Source organism: Peromyscus leucopus, chromosome 12 (genome assembly GCF_004664715.2).
Source record: "Peromyscus leucopus breed LL Stock chromosome 12, UCI_PerLeu_2.1, whole genome shotgun sequence".
In the NCBI taxonomy this organism is placed as follows: Eukaryota; Metazoa; Chordata; class Mammalia; order Rodentia; family Cricetidae; genus Peromyscus; species Peromyscus leucopus.
The window spans coordinates 1,962,634-1,986,447 of record NC_051073.1 but is presented as its reverse complement, the minus strand read 5'-3'; the positions used below and the strand labels follow the sequence as shown (position 1 = coordinate 1,986,447).

General features: G+C 45.5%; 1 protein-coding gene across 2 annotated transcripts in view; it reads left to right on the top strand.

Annotated features, from left to right (window-relative positions):
• The window catches only part of Pcp4 (Purkinje cell protein 4), a 66,224-nt gene that overhangs the window by 25,229 nt on the left and 17,181 nt on the right, over positions 1-23,814 (top strand). For both annotated transcript variants that reach the window (XM_037209603.1, XM_028879924.2), the window contains one exon: positions 8,590-8,641. In XM_037209603.1, the coding sequence (XP_037065498.1) occupies positions 8,590-8,641 (52 nt within the window). The remainder of the gene's footprint in view (positions 1-8,589; positions 8,642-23,814) is intronic.

Here is a 23,814-nt window from a genome sequence, read left to right as displayed (position 1 = left end):
GATTTTCCTCCTGTGTGGGATTTTGATTCTGCAGAGAGGCTGCAATATCCGAAACTTCACTGCCTCAGAGTGCAGCGTGCTATAATGGCATGCAGATTTGAGCTTCTCGCTTTATTTATGACTCATCAGAGGGATGGTTTGTGAAGATGCTGCTATTGAGGGGAGCTGGAGACCCTAAAGCTGTCAGAATGTGACTGTTAAGACTCTGTAATGTGAAGGAAGACAGCACCACAGAGAAAAATGAGAGAAAGTGCTCACGGCTGGGGGCGGGGGCGGGGCTGGATGATACAAAGCTACCAAGCGGTATTGCTGGCACGGGCTTCCAAGCCACTGGGACAGTGGCTCGAATGTGGACTCCCTGAAACTGCTTGGCAGACAGGAGCCAACAGAGGCCAGAGACCAGAAAGGGAAGGTGAAATGCTAAAGAATGCCTTGCAGCCAAGACTCATACTCTGTTTACATGGGGAAGCCATCTACTGGATGGACCTGGATTATGGCTCTGGGAGAGGTACCATCACAGAGGACAGGAAGAGAGCAGGACTCAGGGTCCAGGTCCCTGACATGTGTCCAGCAGGGGCAAGTTGAATATCTTTCATCCCTGGAGGGTGGGAACTAAGACTGAAATGCCTCACTGGTGGGTAGCCCTCTGCTTATAGTCTGTTTTAGACAGGAGCTGTGAAAGAGGAGCCTATGCCCAGACTTTTGACCTTAGGTATTCTGGGCTCAGAACTCTTCTCACATGTTAGTGCTTTTCTCTCTTTGAACCCTCCAGACTGTGAGCCAGCCAAAGTGGGGGACTCTCTAGGACCCAGCCCAGGCCTGGCCCAGTGAAGGCAAAAGTGATGTTGAAAGAGTCACTGGCCAGGGTGGGCTCTCGGCTGCTGACTGATTCGGCTTTGCACACCAGTGAATGTACTTGATTGTCATATCTGTTTGCTTGTTTTCTTTAAAAAATTATGTGTATGTCTTTGTCAGTGTATGCCGTGTGTGTGTGTGTGTGTGTGTGTGTGTGTGTGTGTGTGTGTGTGTGCAGGTACCTGTAGAGCAGAAGAGAGTGTTAAAAAACAGGAGTTACAGGCAGTTGTGAGCCACCTGATGTGGGAGCTGGGAAGGAAAGCTGGGTCCTCTGCAAGAGCTGTACTCACTCTTAACTGATGAGCCACCTCTCCTGATAACTTACCTTTAAAACAATCCTTTTATTTCTGAGCCAGGATGACACTAAGGTCCTCTAACTGGGGATTTCCCTAATTAATCAGCTGTGGAAAACTGACAACAGGCCCATGAGGCCCCATGTCCTTCCACCCACAAAGAGCTTGGCACCATGGCTGAGAAGAAGTTTCTCCATGAGTGAGGGCTCTGTGTTACACGTTCCTTGTCCCCTAGAAACCCAGACCATTGTACAAGGGCCATTTGTCTTTTTCCCAAGTTGCCAAAGTCAAACTCAGATAAAATCCTCTTCCAGTGTTTGGTGGCCGAGGAGAAGTCAGGAGACCTGGGTGTGTGCAGCCTGGAGGAGGTCAGGGATGGCCTGTGCACTTAGCTCTCCATGAGGCTCCTTGTTTCTTATCAAAGTGGCTGTTGATAGGGATGACTGTCTAGGCAAATAGTATCTTACAAAATTAGATAACAAAGTAATGAATTCAAATTTACCCACAAATGCTGTAGACCCACAATCAGAGACCATCCCAGGGCTACAATTTGCATCCCCACTTTTTTTCTTAAAAGTTTCTTCTTCCTTCTCCTGCAGCTGCTCCTCCTCCTCCCTCACCTTGCCCCAAGTGTATGTGCAATGGTGCACTCGTGTAGGTCAGAGGTCAACCTTCAGGAGTTGCTCCTCTCCTGTCATCATGTGGGTTCTGGGTCAAAGTCAGATCATCAGTCCTGGCAGGTGCCCTTTACCTGCTAACACACCCTTACACCTCCCATTGGTTTTTCTTTTTGAGATAAGGTCTCATGCAATTCAAGATGGACTATAACTTACTATGTAGACCAGGCTAGCCTTGGATTTATAATCCTCCTGCCTCAGTCTACCACGTACTTGCTTGTAGGAGTGTGTACCCCAAATTTTGGGGCTGTGCCCCAAATTTGACCAGTTGGAATTCACACTACATTTCATACTCTTCAAACATCAACTATTAAAAATGTCATTTCCTGAGGATGTGCTTCCCATTCTAGAGTGGAGCTGTGTACACTCAGACAGATGGGTTTCCGAGTGAGCCTTGTGTCTCAAGTTGGAAATTAGCATGAATAATGACACTGCTTTTGCTGATTTGGCCTCTTGTGTGTAATACCAATGGAATACTGATGCCACAGGCATGGACAGTAAAGTGGCAGGTGGGCCTGTGACTTCAGGAGTCTAGAAATCATGTAACAGAACTCAGGAGTCAATGGCATCCATTCCTAACCTGTAATTATGGTTCACGATGCAAAGATGGCTTTCACAACTGCTCTGCATTGGAATATCTTTCTAGACTGTTGTTGTAAATGGCTCTCCTGAACCTTATACTTGCCTCGGGGAAGCACATGGACTTGTGTTGTCTTGGCAGCATGGGAACCTGAGGCAGAGGGGCAGAAGGACATAATCTCAGCTCTGGCCTTAAAATTGTTGATCTTTGCCTGTGCCAGCTTAAACATTGCATTCACGTATCTATTTTGATTACTGAATTATTAGTGTGCCTGTGCATTTTGTCTCCAAGGCAAAGTCCAGGCTCTTCATCTTGCACTGGGGTAGTTGTTCTATAAGCATGGTGGTTTTGTGGAAGAGTTATCAGAGAAGAACAGGGGGACCAAGATGTTAAGTCTGTTATACTCAAAGGAAACATAATCAGGGTTTTCGAAGATGTCATCAGGATGTTGCTGAATGTGTTAATGATGTTTCAGGTACTTTTCTACTCAATGTGATGCTGTGATGTCAATATGTGTGCTCCTGACTGTGGCTTAGAAGTGGTCAGGCCTATATCAATATTAATTATTAGCTCAAAGTATGTGGATAAACAAACCCAGTGCCAACTATTTTCTAGAAATTGATGTGATCTGTTCAGTGGGCATCTACTATGAAGCAATCATTCATGGCTTTGCAATTGGAAACAGTTCACCCATTAAGCTTGTGTGCCGAGGCATCAGCCTCCTGTGTGCACTACAGACCTTACCTGTGAGGAACTCCGTGACCAACAGCTCTGTGTGGGCTTGGGCACGTGCACAGTTGCAGCTCATTATCTCCTGCCCACTCCAAACACTTCCATCTCTACTTCTCTATCCCCTGGGACCTCCCCATCAGCCCAGGCCCATGCCAGGGGTGAAATTGCACAGTCCAGAGGCGTTGGGAATCAATGCTCTGTGGGGGCATCTTAGATCAGTGAGGGACAGAGGTGCTGGGTAGTAACTCCTGTGCTTCCCCTGCCCCTCATCCTCACTCAGCCTGCACAGCTCTGGAAGGTGACCTGCACCTAACCATGGCCAGCTTGAGGAAGCATTCTAGTAGTGGATGCCTCTGTCTACTGCCTCTTACCCTTTCCTTCAGTCGGAATCACCCTGGCCATAAGTTATAGCATGAACAATGTTTGCCTCAGGCTCTGCTTTCTGGGAAACACACACACACACACACACACACACACACACACACACACACACATCACCCACACCACGTACACACACACACCACACACATTCATGTACATGAACACACACTACACACACATACAAACACACACACATACCACATCACACACATGCACACATGCATACGCACGTTTCCTGAAGGTCTTGGTGCAATGAGCCTGTCAGGGAAAATTACTTTCAGCAGTTGTGTCTTTAGACTACTTCTCTTGCCTTTTAATGGATACTTGGAATATATTAAATTATCAAAAGGAACATTTAAAGGCACAGGCCTGGTTGATACTATTAGTTGTTTCAGCTCCTTTTAATTGAGGCTTCATTAAATTCTTATATGTTTTATTTTTATTAGTGAGCCTTGGCAAGGAAGGAAAACTTCATGTCTGAGTTTCATGGAAGGCATCTACAGATGACTAACCTAGAGTAGTGGTTCTTTCTAGGCCTCTCTGTCCTTCTATCCCCTCATCAAACTTCTTAGATATATCCTACCACCAATGTGGGGCTGAGCAAGAGGGGATCTCATGTTCTTTTGAAGTCACTTGGGTATTTAGCAAACCTAATTGTAACTTAAAGTCCATATTAAAATTGGAGACTTTGAGGGCCACATGGCCTGTGAGCCTGGCAGTCTGGCCATTTATCATGGCAACAGCAAAGCTGAGTGCAGTGTCTTGTGCCACAGAGGGTCCACTGATTCTAGAAGAGGTCTCTGCAGATGACAACGGGAACATGGCTTGCACATGCTTCAAGAGGGAGCTGTGCACCGAGTGAGGGCAGACCTGGAGCTGTGCACCGAGTGAGGGCAGACCTGGGGCTGTGCACCAAATGAGGGCAGACCTGGGCTGTGCACCGAGTGAGGGCAGACCAGGAGCTGGCTGCTGTCGCAGGGAGGCTGACTTCAGATGGTGGAGGAGGAAGAGGCTGCCAGTCTCCCAGACACTCATCCTATGGAACAGGATGCCATGTCTGTGGGGGACAGAGAGCTCCAGGGGATCCCAAACATGAGTGGTTGATGAAAGGGATCTTGTTAGAATGGGATGGAGCAGGAGGTGAGCAGAAGAGGACCCAAATGAGAACACCTGGTCCAGTACCTTTGACAAAGTAGAGTCTCCTGGGGGTAAATGCCAAGAGGTCCAAGGACACAGGTTTTGCTGTGGCTGAGGTAGAGGCTGAGTTTTGGCCTCCAAGGCAACACCCCTGCCTCCAGAAAAGGCAATAAGAACCCCTCACACACATCAGCCTCTCCTGTGCTTGGTGCCCACCTGAAAACACCCAGCCAGGTTTATGCTGACCAAAGCTGTGAAAGGACATGCCCTCAAAACTCTCAGATACACGAGTGTTTGCTTTTCTGGGTTATTCTGAAACTGTCTTTTCAATACCTGACTTGCATTGTGGTAATTTGGCAATTGGAGTGGTAAATTGAAACTAGATATATTTACACAGAGTGACCTGTCTCTGCTCTCTGCATGTGCTGATATATTGTTATCTGGACATCTGAGCTGGATGGCAGTATTGGTGTTCACGATACCATTGAACCTTTTCTGATTTCCTAGAAAAGGGACAGAATTCCTGTATCTGCCAGGATTTGCCTGTTCATCATGTTGCTTTCCTTTAGCACTTTAGGTAATTATAATAGATGGCATCCTTAATGTTTTGTTCAGAAGGCAATGTAATATCAGGATGATGATGTCATAGTTGGAGTTGTGGAGGATGGAGAGAAAAGCCAGCTCTTTTCTTGTCTTGGGGTAAAAGTGTGGATGGGATGAAAAGGAGGCCTCTTTCCCAAGGGTAGGGGCTTCTAAGACTTCATTAAAAATAAAATTTTCCCCCATTCTCCTTTAGAGAATGACCTTTGTCTCTTCATCCATTTACTCATTTCCCTGCCAATCCATTTATCTATCATTCATCCACCAACATCTGTCCATCTATCAGTCATCCATTAACCTATCCACTCACTCATCCATCCATCCATTGACTCAACCATTGATCCATTGATCCATCCATCTATTCATCCATCCATCCACCAATTCACCTATCGCCATCACCCACCCATCTGTTGATCTATTAAATGATCCATCCATCCATCCATCAACCCATCCACTTACCCATCCACCAACACCTCCCTTAATCTACCCATTTATTGATTCATCCATTTATCCATTGATCCATCAATCCGTTCTTCCAGCCACATAGTCATTTGTTTCAGCGTAGTTTAACTCTGGTACTTGTACTATATATAAACTTTAAAAGAAATCAAACAACCATCCTGCAATTCAGCCTTTTGTTATTGGTCTGACCACTTCTTCCTATAATCCAAGTGTTCTAGATACGTCAAACCCATGGGTGCCAATGAGGTCACATTAGCCTTAAGACATGAATTCCCTTCTTTGTTTTTCTTAAACTGGTGGTGGCTCAGGAGACATATGACACATAGTATGAAGAGACACTCCTGTGTAGTGGCTAAGAGCCACTGAGTGCCTGGCCTTTGGGTTATAATCCTGGCTCGGCATTGCACAGCCTTGTGGCCTTGCACAAAGTTCTGCTCTGTGTCTTAGGACACATTGGGTAAAGTGAGGCTGATGAAGCTGATGAGAACACATACCTCATTAAAGACACTGTCATAATTCACAGAGTTGGTGGTGTCTGATGGCCCCAGGGCCTGTTCTGGACTATCTGCCCCTTAGTCCAGGGATACTTGTCACAACATGTGGTGGGACTGTAAAGTAAACAGGTATGAGGACCAGACTCTGGGGATTTGGAAGCTTCTGGACACCCTCCACTGCACTCAGTCTTCCTTTGAAAATGTCACTGGGTCTTTGAAACAAGATGCTTTCAATGATGTACTTTTTTCTGACAGGATCATTTTCTGATCTGAGATGGCATCTCCCATGACATCAATCACCTCCATTTTGTTTCCATCATCCAAGAGCCGACATAAAAACCCCATCTTAGAAATTCTGAAAGAATGACTCTTTTTCTTCCCTGTGCATATCTTATTCAGTCTTCCTCTGGTTTCTAAAATGTGATCTTTTATGGAGCTGGGCGGCATTTGTGGCATCTGAAAGGTATTGGTATTTAAGGCATTTGAAAGCTGATGGGGCTGGGCCTGCACCCTCTTTGCATTTGTATCCCATTTAATTTGCCTTTATTCTGCCCTGAAAAATCTCACCTTTCATTCTGCGCAATTTCTCTTTTATCTCCATCCATCTATGAATTATTCAAGGGAGTTCTTGGATAGTGGGCTTGCTCATACCCAAACTGGCAGCTGCGTCCCTGATTTGGGTGGTTCGGTTTCCATCAGGAACCATACATTTACCAGCTTTGTGTGACAGAGGACAAGAGGTGCCATCAAATTAAGGACAGACAAAAAGAAATGGCCAGTTGATACCAGTGCATCTGCTCTAGGCAAGGAATGTGCTGTCTGGTTTAAACTGAGCTGGCTGGCTATGTTACAGCCGCTGCCAGGTAGGGGATGAACACCATGGCAGGAACAATTGATGTCTGACTGGAGGTCGAACCCTGGCAAGTCTATCACTGTGGAAACTCAAAGGTTCCAAATTCAATATGAAGAAGGGGCCAGCTTTCTGTCAACTTCCCCGTCACCTCATCCTCCCTCCCTGTTCCTTCCAGAGAGGGGCTTGTCTCACTGGGTGGAGCACAGCATCTCTGGTCAGGTGGACGTTTGCTTTCAGCTTAGCAAGGGTGTGGGCTGAGGGTGTTGGTGACATGCTGGGGCTTGACCTTTGGTGCGCTGTCTTGGGTAATCATCTCAGGGCAGTAAGCATTTGCAGGACATTCAACTATACTGACATTTGTATTTGTCATTGACTCTATTTGTTTACACTAATGAGAACCTGGACAATCCATGTTCCTGAGTCATCATTGACTAATGACCCCAAAATTCCTTATGACAACATTGAGCACTGAAGGGCACTGATTCCCCTCCTAGGAGAGTGTTGGTAGGCTGGTCTTGGACCCATGTGTGAACTCTGAAGTCATCATTACTTCTTGGGGTCACTTACCTTGTCCTTTCTGGTGGCTGTCTGTCTTTCCAAGACCCCTTTACTGTGGTTATGTCACAGTGGTAATTTCTACAGGACACCACTGGCTCCATGCACGCTTCCTACTGGCCCCATTTCTTTCTTCTGGAAATTAGAGTCATTGCAAGCTCTTCCTGTCTTCTCAAATTGATGCTTCCTGACAATTGTCAAACACTTGGACTGACAAGATGCATCTTCCTCCATGGGTCAGAACAACTGCACAGACCATGATGAGCTTTGAAGAGACATGCTTTCTGCTTATATGTGTGTTATGTTTCTCATATATCTTGAGAACTCTCAAGGAATCTCCCAGACTGATGCAAATCTAAACTTAAAAGTTATTTCTTCAGACTGAGTTAAATTAGGGATGACTAAAATTCACTATATACCTGAACAAAAATGTCAAAGAATAAAAAAAAATATATTAAAAATATCTCATAATGTTTTTCATACTTCTTGCCAAACTGGACAAATGGAAGTACCCAGGACAGACATAGTCAATGGTAGATAAAGTGGATCAGTAGTGGGAGGAACAATCAACATAAGGGTCCCTACAATTAACATAAGAGTCTCTTGTGCCTGGTATAAGAACAGAGTGGTGTGAGACCAGCCTCGGCAGCCCTGGGGTTGGCACATGGCCTTGGCTACTTTTCTCCTATTTGGATGAGGTTGCGCTCAGTCAACTGCCCTTACCATCTGGCTTTTCACGAAGCTTCTGAGCTGTGTTCAGCCAGCAGCGGGCACTGACAAGGGAGGCCAGAGGCAGCTTCGGCAGGTCCTGGTTTGGAGTCACTGTTTGCAGAGCACTGTGCTTTAACTCTCTAAGTTATAGTAACTCTGAACTTAAGGTGATATGAGAGATATTTGAATTAGCAGAAAAGACAAAAATAGTTCTAAATACATCTGATCATTTTTTCTCTCTCTTAAATTTTTTTTTTAGAGACAAAGTGCTGGAGCGACCAATGGAAAAGACAAGACCCCGGGAGATAATGGTAAGATGGCAGGAAAGGTCCTGCTGCCTGTCCACCCCCCTCTGCATCTCCCTGGGCATGCATAACTCTGAACCATGCCTTCTGCCCAAATCAGCTTGCTATTTACGCCTGTACTTCTGTTTAGAGTGGCTTTTAGCAACTCACAGCGAGCCCTGTGGTCCGGCTTTACAAAGAAAAGCCGAGCAAGCTAAATGTGATGCTAAGAGCAGTCTCCCTCCCAGAAGAGGACTCCCATTTTGGGCGACATGTTAATTACAATGCAAATATAGTTCTCTGCTTTCTTCATTAGGGTTGGTGAGAATCCACCCGAGTTGTTGTGAGGCTAAAATGAGATCAAATGAGATAAGTGCTTTGAAAACTGTGAAGTGCTCAACTCCTAGAAGGAGGGTGGAAACTGGCTTCTGCCCTTCAGAGCGCTCAGAACCCGGTGCTGGTCTCAGGGGTGGAGCTGAGGCAGGAGTCTTGCTTTTACTGCAGTCACCCACACATAAAACCATAGGGTGCTGGGACATGCACCTCCCTTCTCTCCAGGCTTCACTGGGAACAATATTCAGTTGGGAGAATGAGCTTCATATTTTTATGGAAATGAAAGACTGGCTTGGAAGAGCTAGATTTGGGACAGAGGACGCTGCATAATAGTGAACCCCTTTATCCACAATACCTGGTGACACTACAGTGTTACTTTGAGGACACTAGATTCTGGATGTTCATAAATTTTATGAATTACAAAATGTGGTCTCCTTTTGTGGAAAACCCCTGCTCCCCACACTGAGTGGTAGAGATGCTGGTGTCCACCAATCAAAGTGTGGATCACAGATGAGACTCAAGCAGAGAGCATCATGCTGTACTGTCCTGGTCAGAGCTAGAGCTGTGGAGGTGACAATGACCTTCTCAGAATGGGGAGTGAGAAGGAAGGATGGTGGGTCTTCCCAAACCCAAGGGTGCTCATTTTACGTCCAGAAAATTTCTGTCTCCTGTGCAGGACTGAGGGAGCAGGTGGGACACTGGCAAGGAGATCAGAGAGCTGAGGAGAGAGCAGGAAGGAGCTTAAAAGGGAGGAGGAAGGGTTGGAGCTATTGGTTTAAATGAGGAAAGGGCGTCTGTCTGTCACACAGAACTGTCCCTCATTGAGGTTCCTACTGATTTTCCTGGTCACACAGTTATATCCACCTGACAACTGAGGTTTGTATCCACAGCCTCTCACAGTGTCAGGACTACAGTTTTTACCATCCAGCTACTCCTCAGGGTCACCAACTTACTATAACTTCACTGTAACCTTAAGAGTGCCAGAAGATCTCACAGACCGTTAGTGCATCTTGGCTTAACTGGTGATGGCTTCTCTTCTGGAAATGAGAGTAGAGCAAGTTTTAAAAGTTTGCTTATCACTAAATAGGAATAAACACTCTACCTGTTAATACAAGGAATTCTTATTTATGAAAAGCTCCTATTTTCAAAGCTCAAACATATCCAGTGCAAACAGCAGTGGGGTTTTACATTTCTTGCTAACGTGTGGCTTCCCTGCCTGCTCACGTGTGTCTGTTGCAATGCCTCAGGATGTGCAGCTTCTGGAAAATTCCACCATGTACCTGGGAGAGAGCACGATTTTAAGAAGGGAATAAAAACCTTTTATGATCCAACTGCATCTTTTATAATATCTTTTATGAGATTGTCCCTGGCCCACACTTTGAGCCTGTTCCTGTTCCAGTATGAGCCCTGGATACCCAAGTAGCCTGGAGCTTGATGATGAGGTATGGTGATGGCTGGGTCGGCACCAAGCTCTCCTATGACCCATGCTGCTGTGTCCTGGCTTTCTCCTGCCATGCCATTGGTCCTTCGGGGCATGTCTGCATGCCTGGGCTTTGTACCCACAGGCAGAATTGGCTTTTATGAAGGATGCACCTTTCTGCCATTCAAAAGATGGAATTTCTGCCAGCTTTAAAAATACATTTTTATTATTTGGTTTTTTTAATTATTTAATAATTATTTAAATTTTTGAATTAAAAGTTGGTTCCCATCAGTAGACATGGAGTGAGCCTCTCTTGGAGGCATAAAAATTAATCAAATGGAAAAAGTCAAGATTCTGCGAATAAGGCTTTTCATTACATAAACCTAATATTAAAGGAGATTTGCTTCTACGTGGCAAAAAGGAATTAGAGATTATTTGATAATTATAGGATAATGGCACTGTATAAATCCATATTATTATAACAAAATATACCTTACTTTGAGGAAAAGCAGTTCCTACATATATTTGTATATGATACATTTATATTAGTAAGCCTTTTGGAGGTTTTTATCTCTAAAAATGAGTAAAGACAATAAAGGCTAGCAGTAGTCCAGAAAAGACTGCACTAAAATGTTCCAGAAGTAGGGTAGAACAAATCCCTAAAGAGTCCAAGTTACTCAACTTCTTGTTCTCAAATTCCTGGGTCTTGGAATTTCTGTTTTAGCTTAATATTAAATCACATTAAAATTCAACTTACTTTACTCTGTCAGAGCAATTATCAAGGGAGATCTATTATGTTAATGTATGTTTCCTGTTAATATCAAATGAAGCTGCCTACACGTGTTAAAGGAGCAAGGACCCATGAGAACAGACACATGCAGCCTGGAACACCGGAAGACTGTGAGAGCCACACAGCACAGCGGTCCTTAATATTAAAAGCAGGATTTCCCAGTTCTTTTAGCGTCTACAAGCCAACATGCTATTGTTCTAAATATGGATTTAGTTGAGGCCTCTGTTTGAAATATAAGGTCATAACAACTTTGGGAGTGACCTGTGGGTCTTGGAATGGTTTGCATGAGGAAACCGGCTGTCTCAAAGCTTCAGAAGGGGATTGCCCTCTGGGCTCCACTGACACTAAGTACTTAAGGCATGATGGGTTTCCAGCAGTTCTTGTTTGGTATCATCATAACACCTACTGACACAGAATATGACACCTATCCATTTTTTTTACTGTCCTGGACACCCCCAAAGTCTTTCTCACTCTCCTAAGATATCAGCCCACTGAAACCCAATGTCCCCTGTGTTTCAAGACTTTGTACAGTCATTTAATGTATGGTGGTAAACTTAAAATTTTAACTTAAAAATGTTTATTTTTATTGTTATTTTATTTTAATTGTGTGTGTGTGTGTGTGTGTGTGTGTGTGTGTGTGTGTGTGTTGGGAGTTGTGCACATGACTGCAAGTATCTGCAGAGGCAATAGATCTCCCTGGAGCTGGAGTTACAGGTGTTTGTGAGCCGCCTGATGGAGGTTCTAGGAATATAACTCAGGTCACCTGGAAGAACAGTAAGTGCTCCTAACCACCTCGCCACCGCGCCAGCCCATGGTTGGCAGTTTTGTTGTTAATATTAGTATCATAATTTCTTTGGCGAGTGTATATGCTCTTGTGTGTGCAAGTGCATGTGTGTGGAGGGCATCTTCCTCCACTTTTTTTTTCTTTGACAGTCTCTCTCACAGCCTGGAGCTCACTGATTTTGCCAGGCTGGCTGACCAGTGAGTCCAGGGGATCTACCTGTTTCCATCTCCCCAGAACTCTGTGTACATGACTGAACCACCAAACCTCGAAAATCCACACGGGTCCTGGGATTGAACTGTGTCTCTCACACTTGTTCAACAAGGACTTTTACCAGTGGGGCCATCTCTTCTGCCTGGGCACTGGAATGTGGGTGACCTAGAGATTTCCATGGCTCTATGGACAGAGCTCCCGGGCTATCTGCCGAATCAGGCTCTGGGAATCACTGCTCCTGATGCAGCTTTCCACTTCAGCGAAATGAGAGTTCATGGCCCCAGTGACAGATCTCTGTAGTCTAGACAGCAAAATTAAATCCAAACATATTTATCAGCACAGATGCCGTCTGAATGCACACAACTCATTACGAATCACCTATTTATTCTTGCAAAATGCTATCTCTTTCCTGGGTGTTTGATGTGGACCCTGATGTGGGTCACTCAGACAGACTTGGGTTAAGTTTCTGTACTCACGAATGGAAGAGGAGAGACAGGGAGAGAAGAGCAGCTGCGGGGGGACTTCCCGTCGAAGGAGAGATTTATGAGTAATAACCCTTCGAAAAGGCTCTGCTGCTTGCCCAAGCTAAATTGAGTTTCTAAAACTAGGACAGAATTCTCCTGACTTACTGAGCTATGATGAATTGTTTCTAAAGACAAGGCAAATAAACCCACATGATTCGAGAAAAGAGCAGCTCCCTGCTCTGAGGGGCAGTGTCCTGTCACTCCTTGGGGGTCACCCTAGAGTTGGGGTTTCTTTACGGAGAGGGAATAGTGCAACACAACCTCAGGCTCATCCCCCAGGGGTGTGTCTCTTCCTTGGGGGTGATGCTGTCACTGTGAAGTTTCTAGGAGCTGTGAGGACAAGCGGGGAGAAGGTGATTGCGTGGTCACGGACAACGGAGGGGGCGCTCTGTTATATCAGGTTCTGTCCTCTTCCTATTTTGAATACAATCCAAACAATAGGAATTCAAGTTTATTTTACCTTTACTTTTGAGAGAATCCACCCACTGGTACACAAGAGAATACTTCTCTTATTTTTCTGTTATCAAGTAGGTGGGGAGAGTGATTGAGGACCCACCTTAGCACACACACAGACATGTACACTACCATTAAACTGAGTGTGAGGGCTCACGTAGGAAATGGAATTCAAATATGCATGCCTCCTGCACTTTGCCCTTAGTTTTAATGTCGCCCACTAGCCATCAACAGTCTTTCCTTTGTTCTTGGTGCGTGACAGGTTATCAAGACCCACATACTGATGTGGGCTGATTGTGCCTAGGATCTGTTTAACCCATCACTATGTGACTTGTACAAGCATGGGGTGTGAGGTCACCCAGGCAGGGGTGGGCAAGAGGTGACAGAGGGCTTATTCCCACGTTCAGGAGAGAAGACCGTCGTTGGAAGGTGCTGCCGGGGTGACGGTGCATTTGTGTCTAGAATGGCTGGCATGGAAGGCACGAGGAAGAGATGTGATTTCTGGAAAGGCTCTTGAGTGTCTGTGACCCTGGATGCTTCTATGAGTCATGTATCTGTGCTCGACTTTACATAAGGCACGGAGACAGGGAGGCACAACGCTGCCTGGGATGCAGTTTTGGTGTTAGGAGTCGGGCAGGGTGGGTGGAGCATGTCAGTGCATTTGGAAGGTGGGTGGAGACTGGACTTTTAGCTCTCACCAAGGCGTGGACTCCACATGCTCTTTGGAAAGGGACAGTGACGACCTCAAGCACACCTCGGAAACATGTTGCTTATAAGGCAGACTGCACCTGGCTGTGGAAAACTCCCTTCCATGAGGTCACCCATTTCTACCCAGGCCATCGAGCCTTTTCTGTCACTGCCACCACAGTGTACCCTGTGCTGCAGAAGCCAGGAGCCCCTGCAGGAGGGCTGGGAGTGCAGCCATGCATCCCGCAAACACAGCAAGCAAGGTGGAAATCAAAACACGTTGGTCTCCATCCAGGCTCTCCTGTTGCATTTCCTTCTTCTTCTTCTTTTTTTTTCTTATTTGAAAATCAATTTACACACACACACACACACACACACACACACACTGAGAATTTCTGAAACTTGGAGATTAGTCCTTTGTGCTGTTGGCTCTAAGCCCTCTGCAGAATCTGTATTCCAGGAGGAAGGGACGGATGTCCAAGGTTGCTTCTAATATTGATTCAGATGGGGAAAGAACGAAGTTGGAATTGCTTATTAAGCCAGGCCTTTAAGCCATCAGGGTCTGCAAGCAAGGCCGCTTTAAGTGTAGTCTTGTTGAACGAGTGGCTGATTCTGTGTGAAGGTTGTCTCAGGGATTAGCACTGACCGGGTTTGTTGCCATCAATCTGAGTTAGCAGAATGACTTCTAAAAGCTGTTTTGCCCTTTGGGTTGAGGAATGTAGTGACTTTGATACTGGAGAAACTCGATGCTTCTCTTCTTTGGAATCAGGTTGTTAACGATGTGGAGGGATGTGTGCTGGCCTCTCATCCTCCATCCTTCCTCCTCTCCCATCTTTGTTCCTGTTTTCCTCCCTTCTTCCTTCCTTCCCTCCCTCACCAACTTCCTTCCTTGTTCCCTTTCCTTTTCCCCTCCTTCCTCCCCATCGTTTCCTTTTTGACACTGAGCATTGTATAAGAGGACCAGGCCAGCTGAATATCAAACCACATTTCACATCATATATGTTAATGAGAATCTGAAGTGATAAATGATACTCAAGAATGGGGTTGGAGATCTTTCTAAGCCCACAAAAATATCATGACCGGGGAAGATATTGACCTCTGCCCTTTGGAGCTCTTTCCCAAACAGGAGACAGAGCAGCTTCAAGTTCCACTTATCAGTTGTTTGGTCAAATGAGGAAAATGCAATAATTTAGACATCTTAATGGACTGTCATCTGTAGCTCTAGGGTTGGGCACCACCTCTGTCTATGAAACAGCACATGTTTTTAAATGAGCTGGCCAGTTTTGTAGACAGAAGGGCGATTGCAAGCAGGACAGATGGTGGCTTGGTTGCTTTAAATTTCATTTTCCCATACGGGTCAGAACAGAGGGGACCTCTCCCCCAACCCTACACCCCAAACTGGCCTGCTGGGGGACTTGACCATTTTCTCTCTTCTCATCTGAAGTCAGATGATGTCTTAGCTTTGTTTGTGATGTGGATGGGGGCATGCTGGGCTAGAGCAGGCACCCTATCCAGACCAGTGCCTCCTCTGTGTCTGAGCTTACAATTTGTATGGAAATGGTGTTTCCTGTGTGCTTGCAAATCTCTCATTTTTTTCCCCTGGTAGGTGAAGCAGTCCTAATCTTATTTAGAGAATTGATTTTTGCAGGCAGCAGTTTCCCAGAGGTGAGAAGCAGTTTGTGCTCCAGCCTGGGCTATGTGATAAGGTGGTTTAGATGAGTAGGTTTCACACTAGGGAAGTTTGGCAGGGAGCAGCAGGCATGTGGGAATGCTGGGGCACCCTGCAATGTCAGCTCTCAGCAGGTTGCAGTGTCTGATGTCCTTAGAGAGTGGGTCTCCCTCATGGGCTGGACCTGTGTCGCCAGCTAACTATGCAGGATTGGATGGAAGCCTGGCACCAGTGTCTCTGGGGGTGGATGGAAGCTGGTCCGTTCTAGTTTCAGGCTCCAGGAAGGAAGGTTCAGAAATTATAAGAGAACACTCTCTAAATACACCTTTGGGGAAAGCCCTTGGGGACTGTTGGGAGCTTATATAAATTCCTCTCAACTAAGTGACTGGTTTCTATAGCATTCACAATGAATAACAAGTCAGTTTCTGATCAATATTAATTAATCATGAAGACTGGGCTCAATATTTTTGCTCTATCTAATCAAGAAGTGGTGTATTTCACTCTTCCACAATCTTATTCTTCCCTGAAAGGGAGTCTCCCTGATTCAGAAAGTGACCAGTTTTCATTAGCTTTAGGCAGGCTGAGAACCTAGTTGTCTGTCAATCATGTTTTTAAGAATTACTTCAAAATGAGATGGTGGAGTCTTTGACCCTATGCTAAAGTCAAGCCCAGTGGACTAGCCTCCCACACTATGGCTTTGTCTTGTAAGGTGTCAGGGGTGGGCAGTTGTCCACACACCTCTTATGGGCATCCAGATTGCAGAGACCATGATAAATATACAACAGGCTTTGTCTTGAGTCCAGCAAGTCCACCTCAGCTCCAATTCTGGAAGGAACAACCCGAGCATCCCTTGTTTAAAAATGATTAATCAGAGCATCAAACCACATTATCTGGGTGGAGGTGCTTTTCACAGCCCTGCTATCTGCTTATGAGGCCAGCTCATGATGGGCATCATATCCCAATTTTATTTTTAAAAATCCAATTAACCGTGCAATACTCATTTCAGAATCTATTTTCATTGTATCACTGCTAAGTTGCTATCTTGGTTCAACATAGAGATAAAGAAATTTCTTGGCATTAACAGTTAAGTCACGGACTTGAAATGGATGGTGAAAATGGTTTGTTATTCACTCAGAACACTGCACCAAAGTGTGCAGCTCAATAAATCCAAACCCTGGGGTCCCCTTTGGATACCTGTGAATCTGCCTGAACCATGCAAAACATCACCAAGTGGACTGCATGAGACTCTGTCTCAATAAACAAACAAACAAACAAAAATAAAAACAACCAAGAGGCTGGGGAGACAGACCAGTCAGTAAGATGCTTACTTACACGTGCATGAAGACCTGAGTTTGGATCCCGAGTATCCATGCAAATGTTGGGTGTTGCAGCATGTGCCTGTAACTCTGACCCTGAGGCAGAGACATGGAGATCCCCGGGTGTTTTCTGGCATGGCCAAATTGGTGAGCTCCAGATTCATTGAGACATCCTATCTCAAAAAATAAGGTGGAGAGTAACCAAGGAAGAGAGCAGACATTGACCTCTGACCTCCATATACATATGTACACACATGCATGTGTACCTTCCACACATTTGTGAGGATACACATGTGTCATACACATGCACACACAAACATGCATATATGTATACAACACATACACACACTCACACACTCATGCTGCAGTGGTGGAATTGGTAGGCACCCAGGCTTGACTGGGTAACTGGAGAGTGTACAGAGGGTTGCCACTGAGTTAAAGGAAGCAGAGAGGAACACTGAACTTCAAGTTTGGATGCTGACTTCTTTGGCCATTGATCACACAGAGGTAGACAAGACACTCACAATACACCCTGGTGCTTATAGAGCTCAGGGTCAAGTTGATCCCTACATGAGCACTCCCTGTCACATGGAGGGGACTCTCCCTGAAGAGGTACAAGTGGCTCCTAAGCCGGAATCGAATGCTCCTCAGACAAGATCTTTCCCAGAAGAAACTGAAAAACTCACAGAACAGGAATACATTCAGCAGAGGAAAAAGCCAAATCAAGGAAAATGGAAGGGAATATTAATTGGGTTCTCATTAATTTCCCAAATGAGGCACAGAAAGCCTGTCTGCTATTTTTATTTTAATGAGCTTGGCTGAGACTCCTGGATCCCTGTAGGTGCTGGATGGGGCTTTATCTGATTTCTTGCTTGGATCACACCTTGTGGTAGATTAAAGATGGCCACTAATTATTTGACAGCTGGCAGAGTTTGCATCTGATGGGTTCTCGTCAGACCCAGCAAAGAGGATGCACGTTGGTTTCTGGGCCCAGCCTCAGGATTGGCAGCTTCTGTTTTCCTGCTTGCGAGTCATCTGTGGAAAAAGCCAGGTGTCCTGTAAGAAATGCAGCTCCCCTGGACTTTCAGGCTTTGAGGAGGCCCAGGCTAGCGATAGGGAGTAGTCTCATGTATGAAAACCATCTGTTTGTGGCTACCCCAGCCATGGATGAAGAGCCATGGTGAAGAGTGCTTCAGACGGCCCATTTGGCTTCTCCCCTCTCCCTTCCCTTCCTTCTACCTTTCTCTTCCTTCTCCTCCCCTCTCTTATTTTGAATTTCCCCTCTTCTCCCTGTCCTCATATCTTTCTTTGTCTTCTTTTACTCTCTTCATTCATTCATTCATTCATTCACTAATTCACTTATTCATTCAATATTCTCTTGTCTACTGTGTACTACACTCTAATCAGAGCTGGTGATGAAATGTTGTAAGAGAGCCGTGTGTGTGTGTGTGTGTGTGTGTGTGTGTGTGTGTGTGTGTGTGTGTGTATGCATGAGCCATCTGTAATGGCAGATGTACCTGTTGTGGTCCCAGGAAAACACTGGGAATGCTCTGAATGGATACTCTGAAGTTCTTCTGCTATGAAGGGACTATCTGCAAAGGTGTGTGGCAGAGCTGAGGGAAACAGAGAGGAGAGAGTGTGTCATCTAAGACTTGCCATGGGATTTTTCAGGGAGAATTCAGAGTCCTGAGGGGTGTAAGGGGTGGTTATTAGGATTGGGCTCCGTGGCATGGCAGCAGCACAGTATAGAGATGTGTGGGGATCAGAGTACAGCGTGTTCACTCAAATTTCAATTTCAGATAAGCTTAAAAAAACGGTTTGGGGACATACCTCACGCGGCGTTGGGGATATAGTTCTACCAAAACCATTTTCCATCTGAAATTAAAATTTCACTAGACATTCTGGATCATGTTTGGCAACCCCAGCTTAGAGGGGAGCGAGCAAACAAACAGGCTTTCTTCCCACAGCTAGGGCCACCTGCTGGGAAACCCCAACCAACACCACAGAGCCACCATCAGGAGGAGGAGAGAGGGTTGAAGAGCCAGAGAAGCCAGGACACAGGAACGGTTGTGTGGGCCCATGGTCCAGGTTTAGTTTCCCACGATGCACTTCTCTCTTTCAGTGTTGGACTAGGTCACTGTAATTAAATAATGGAACCATTTGTACTAATGTGTGCATCTTCACAGAGACAAAGCAGGCATGGTGATGTCACCCAACCTCAGAAAGAAAAAACCCGCTTTCTTCCTAATATGTGGATCCCAACCTATAATGCATGCGTGCATATATGTACACAGCTGTAGGTGTGGGTCTAGTATAACATTTAGAAAGACGGCAAAGGGTACTATCAGGTGATGAGCGAGGCTGAATGAGGCAAAGGATGCACACATCCTGAAGAGGTTATAAAGCTAATTACTTCTCTCTCTCTCTCTCTCTCTCTCTCTCTCTCTCTCTCTCTCTCGGATAAGTGCATATACATATATACTTGATAGTGAAAATGTGAAGTCCTGGTGAGGCTCCATGGTTTCTGAATGGCTTTTCGAACTGTAAGAAATTTGTTGAGGTGTGTGGGGTTGGAAATGGGCAAGTGTCTGTTTAGAGGATACATTAATCTAGCTACATGGTATTTCTTTAACATTATTTATTATGTGTATGTGTGTGTGCCTGAGTATATGAATGTGCACCATGTGTGTGCTGCATGAAGTTTTTAATTAGTGAATTCATTAAAATGAAGTGACTATTTTATATATGAACTACATACATACATACACATACATATATATGTATATATACACATACATACACGTATAAAACAGAGATAATTACCTTCCTATACAAATAAGCAAAAAAGCAGGTAAAGCCAGTCCAGGGGTGATATTCTTCCATTTGAACTATATGGCATTACTGGCTGGCTTGACACACTTAAAGGAAGGCACTATTAGGTTTGTTTTAAAAGGCGACATCTTGATGTTCCCCAGGCATTAGTCGGTCCCTGTGCAGATGAAGGCTCATGCCTAGCATTCACCTTGAGCTCTCATCCCCACTGAAGGGGTAAGAGGGAGGTGACTGGGGAGCAAGGCAGCCCGATGAACACCGGACCCCAGTGGATCCCAGGCGACTGGGAAATGGAGAAGGGCAGAGAAAAACATTGCCCCAGCAGGTCAGGTTCCCTAGAGCGTGGAGAAAAAAGAAGAGTAGCTTCTAGACTTCTGTGGCTGAGGACCACAGGGACCAAACCCTATGTATGTATGCTTGAAGAGCTCAGAGGCAGTGACGGGAGCCCACAACCAACCTACCACAGGCCTCTAGGGAAGCTGCTTTCCTCTGGGCTGAGAGAGAGCTTGAGGCCTGTTCCTGCTGGAGGGGTTTGTGGGGAAGCTGTGCTGGCCCACCAGGAAGTGGGAGAGAGCACTATTGGCTGCCACCGTGACCACGCCATGCCTCATGTGTATAGCCTAGGGTGAGCAAGGCTGAGCCAGAGGGTGTTCAGCACTGATCTCTTCCAGTCTGCTGTTCAGGGAAGAGATGTTAACGTTGGCCTTGACCTTGCTGGGGAGGATGGAGGAGCCATCTGCCCTCCTTTGGGTCCTTCTTGGCTGCCTCAGCTTTGGAACCTTGATTTAAACTTCTAATTAAACTGAAAAATCTGCAGCTTAAAGGCATGATAAATGACCACATCTCTCTGTTAATCAAGTGTATCTTCTTTAAATCTTGTCCTTTTCTCCTCACCACGAAGCTAAGAATTGTTTTTCCCTAGACCATAGTGAGAAAAGAAGGAATAGGACCTTGTTTATTACAAGTGATGTCTGGAAGGTTCAAAAAGGAAGAGTAACAGAGGTGTCCAGAGAATTGAAAGTGAACAATTTATAAACTTGACTTTTCCAGGCATTAATTTGAAGGTTTATTAATATTGTTGTTATAGTTCAGAAGTGGTGGGTTAATATGCTGTCTTTCACTATTTCTTCCTTTGCAGATAGGCTTCAGATTTCTCCAACCTCATGTAGCCCTCTGCTCACAGTACACTGTTTGGGGTGATCCTTTTTTTCTATCACATCTTTTTGGGCATTATCACCATGAACAAGAAGGCTTACTATTTGCATATTGCTAGATTCCATCTAATGAGGTTTAAGAAATTATATTACCCAAGTCATAGCCCAGTCAGTAAAATGCTTGCCTTGCAAGCATGAAGACCTGACTTCCATTCCCTGAACCCAAGTAAAGAAGGAAAAAAAGCCAGGCTTGGTGGCACTCACTTTTATCTTAGCACTGAGCAGTGGAGACAGGAGGATTTGGGGGAGTTACTGGTGAGCTGGCTTATCCTACTCCATAAACCCTGAGCCAAAGAGAGACCCCCACCTCAAAGAAAAAAGGTAGATAGGACCTGAGGAATGGCCACCAATCCAGTGGGTTCTACATGTGTGCACATGCATCCACACATATAACCTGCACACATGAGCACACACATGATTGATTATGTTTCCCTTGGAACTTGGCCTTTCTTCTAGTAACTGAATATGAGAAACTTCCTGGCAAATCTTGAAGTTTTTTCGGACCCTGGACATGATTTTCCTGTCAGGCTAACCTTTCCCCTTTCTCGTTGAGATCTGTGTGGACAGTGGGTTAGCTGGCATGCAGATTGCTGGGGATGGGTTCAGATCAGCACACAGAGACATCAGCTTACACGGGTTTAGAAAACACTCCTAACCATCTGTGGTTGTGTTGCATGTGTGCCTGTTGCTGGTTCTGTGTGTGATGACTGCCCTCTTCAATATTCCTAAGCACATTCTTCTCTTCTTACTATTCTACCACTGCAGACCCTGCGGATCACTGAAAATTGAGACATGCTCTGGCACTCATTTAGGAAACAGTCTCCTCAGAGATGTCTTTGCAGCTAATGCTGATGGGAGCCAGAGTGATTTTTGTTTCAACACTTTCCACTGCAGCTAGCTTACAGAGCCAAGTGTCTCCAGGAGGGCTCTATATGCATCAACGGAGCCCCCCACCCCCACCACACAGCGTTGCAAAGTGTTTGGACCACAATTATCTGGCGATTTCTTGGACTCAGGGTTGCCATGTTTCAGGGCAGACATAAACCCTTTGGCAGCTTGAATTGATAAGTACTCAGCAAAGTGCGGTTCCCCACCGGTTCATAAAACAGAACAGGTTTTTATAGTGAGCTCTGACAATGGGCTGAGACACCGGAAGTGGCTTCTAAAGTCTTCTCTGCTGATTGTCAGGCACCTGCTGGTCACTCCGGCTGCTCAGAGACAAATGTTCAGCACAGAGCTCTTCTTGTCTCTCTGTGGGTTGGCTGTTACCACACTGTCCCTCCTCACCAGTGCAGGGGCATTTCAGCAGATGGCTCTCAAGTCCCTCTGTCCTTCTTTGGTTATTACCCTGACTGTAGCAGGCTGAGCCTGCTTGCCTGGCCACTGCATCTGACTCTTGATTTGCAGCCACAGGGATCATGCATCAGGATCCAGAACCTACTTTGTCCCTGTCTTTCCATGCTGCAGTAGCTTGTTCTGGAGTCCCCTGCGATAGACCATTGTATCCCTTCAGTATTCACTGTCTTCACAGCGGGGACCATGTTGTCTCCTTCCTCATTCTGATACTTTGTGAGTTTGTGGCTGGCTCTCTTCTTTGCCAGAACACTCTAGAATATTTTAATATTTTAATTTCTCTCTCTCTCTCTCTCTCTCTCTCTCTCTCTCTCTCTCTCTCTGTGTGTTATACGCATACATTTGTGTTTCTATGTTACTTTGTGTTGTGACACTTGTGTGTGCATGTGTGCATGTGTATGTGTGCGTGCAGGCTTCAGGTTAATGCAAGGAATCTTCCTCAGTTCCCCTCTACCTCCCAGGATCTGCCAATCAAGCTCAGATCTCAGTGCTAAGGTTGGTCTAGCTAGCCAGCTTACTTAGGGGGTCCTGATGCTAACTTCCAAGGCTGCAATTATAGGTGAACCTTGGCACCCACAAGGCATTTTATCTGGGTTCTAGTGATTTTAATTCTGGTTCTCTTGCAAGGACTTCAGCTGCTGAGCCATTTCTCAGCTCCTGAATTCTCGTTATTTTTCTTTTTCATGCATCAAGGGAATGTTAGATATGAGCCCAAAGGAGAGATGTGGCAGAGGCGGTGGAGGGGAAAGCAGGGGAGGGGGCAGGGGTGGGGAGGGCATGCTGAGCTGGAGCTGTCAGTGAACACACATTAGCAAACAGTTATTTTCCAAGTTTTTCAACAAAACAGGAAATAGGAGAATTTGGTCTAATTTTTTGGTTTTTCGAGACAAGGTTTCTCTGTGTTGCTTTGCACCTTTCCTGGAACTCGTCTTGGAGACCAGGCTGGCCTCGAACTCACAGAGATCCGCCTGCCTCTGCCTCCTGAGTGCTGGGATTAAAGGCATGTGCCACCACTGCCCGGCCCTAATTTTTTTAAAAAAAAAAAATTGTTAGTTTTTTAAGAATTGCATACAATATATTTAATTATATTCTTTTCCCATCACCCACACCACACCACATACACACACATGCACATACACATGCACACATACATGCTCATGCGTGTGTGTGCACACACATACCACAACACACACACACACACACACACATGCACACACATGCACACGCGCACACACACACAGAGTCACAATGATGAAATCTGTTTTGTGTTGGCCAGCTATTCCCAAGCATGGGGCCTGCTCTGGAGTGATATACCCATGACACTCCACTGAAGAAAACTGGTTTCCCACCCTGAACAGCTATCAATCACAACAGCTTCTTGGGTGGGACTTTGTGCCGGTTTCCTCTTCTCTGTGCTGGGAGTTTTATCTGACTCAAACTTGCAATAAGACAACTCCCAGTGACATTCTGCTACCCGTAGGTCAATGCATCACTCAACCCTCGTCAGACAAGCTGTTTGCAGTAGATGGTTAATACAGAGCCCCACACACAGACTGTGTGCAGACAGAAGGTTTGGAGCACTCAGACACAAATGGGATGTCTTTATCAAACCTCT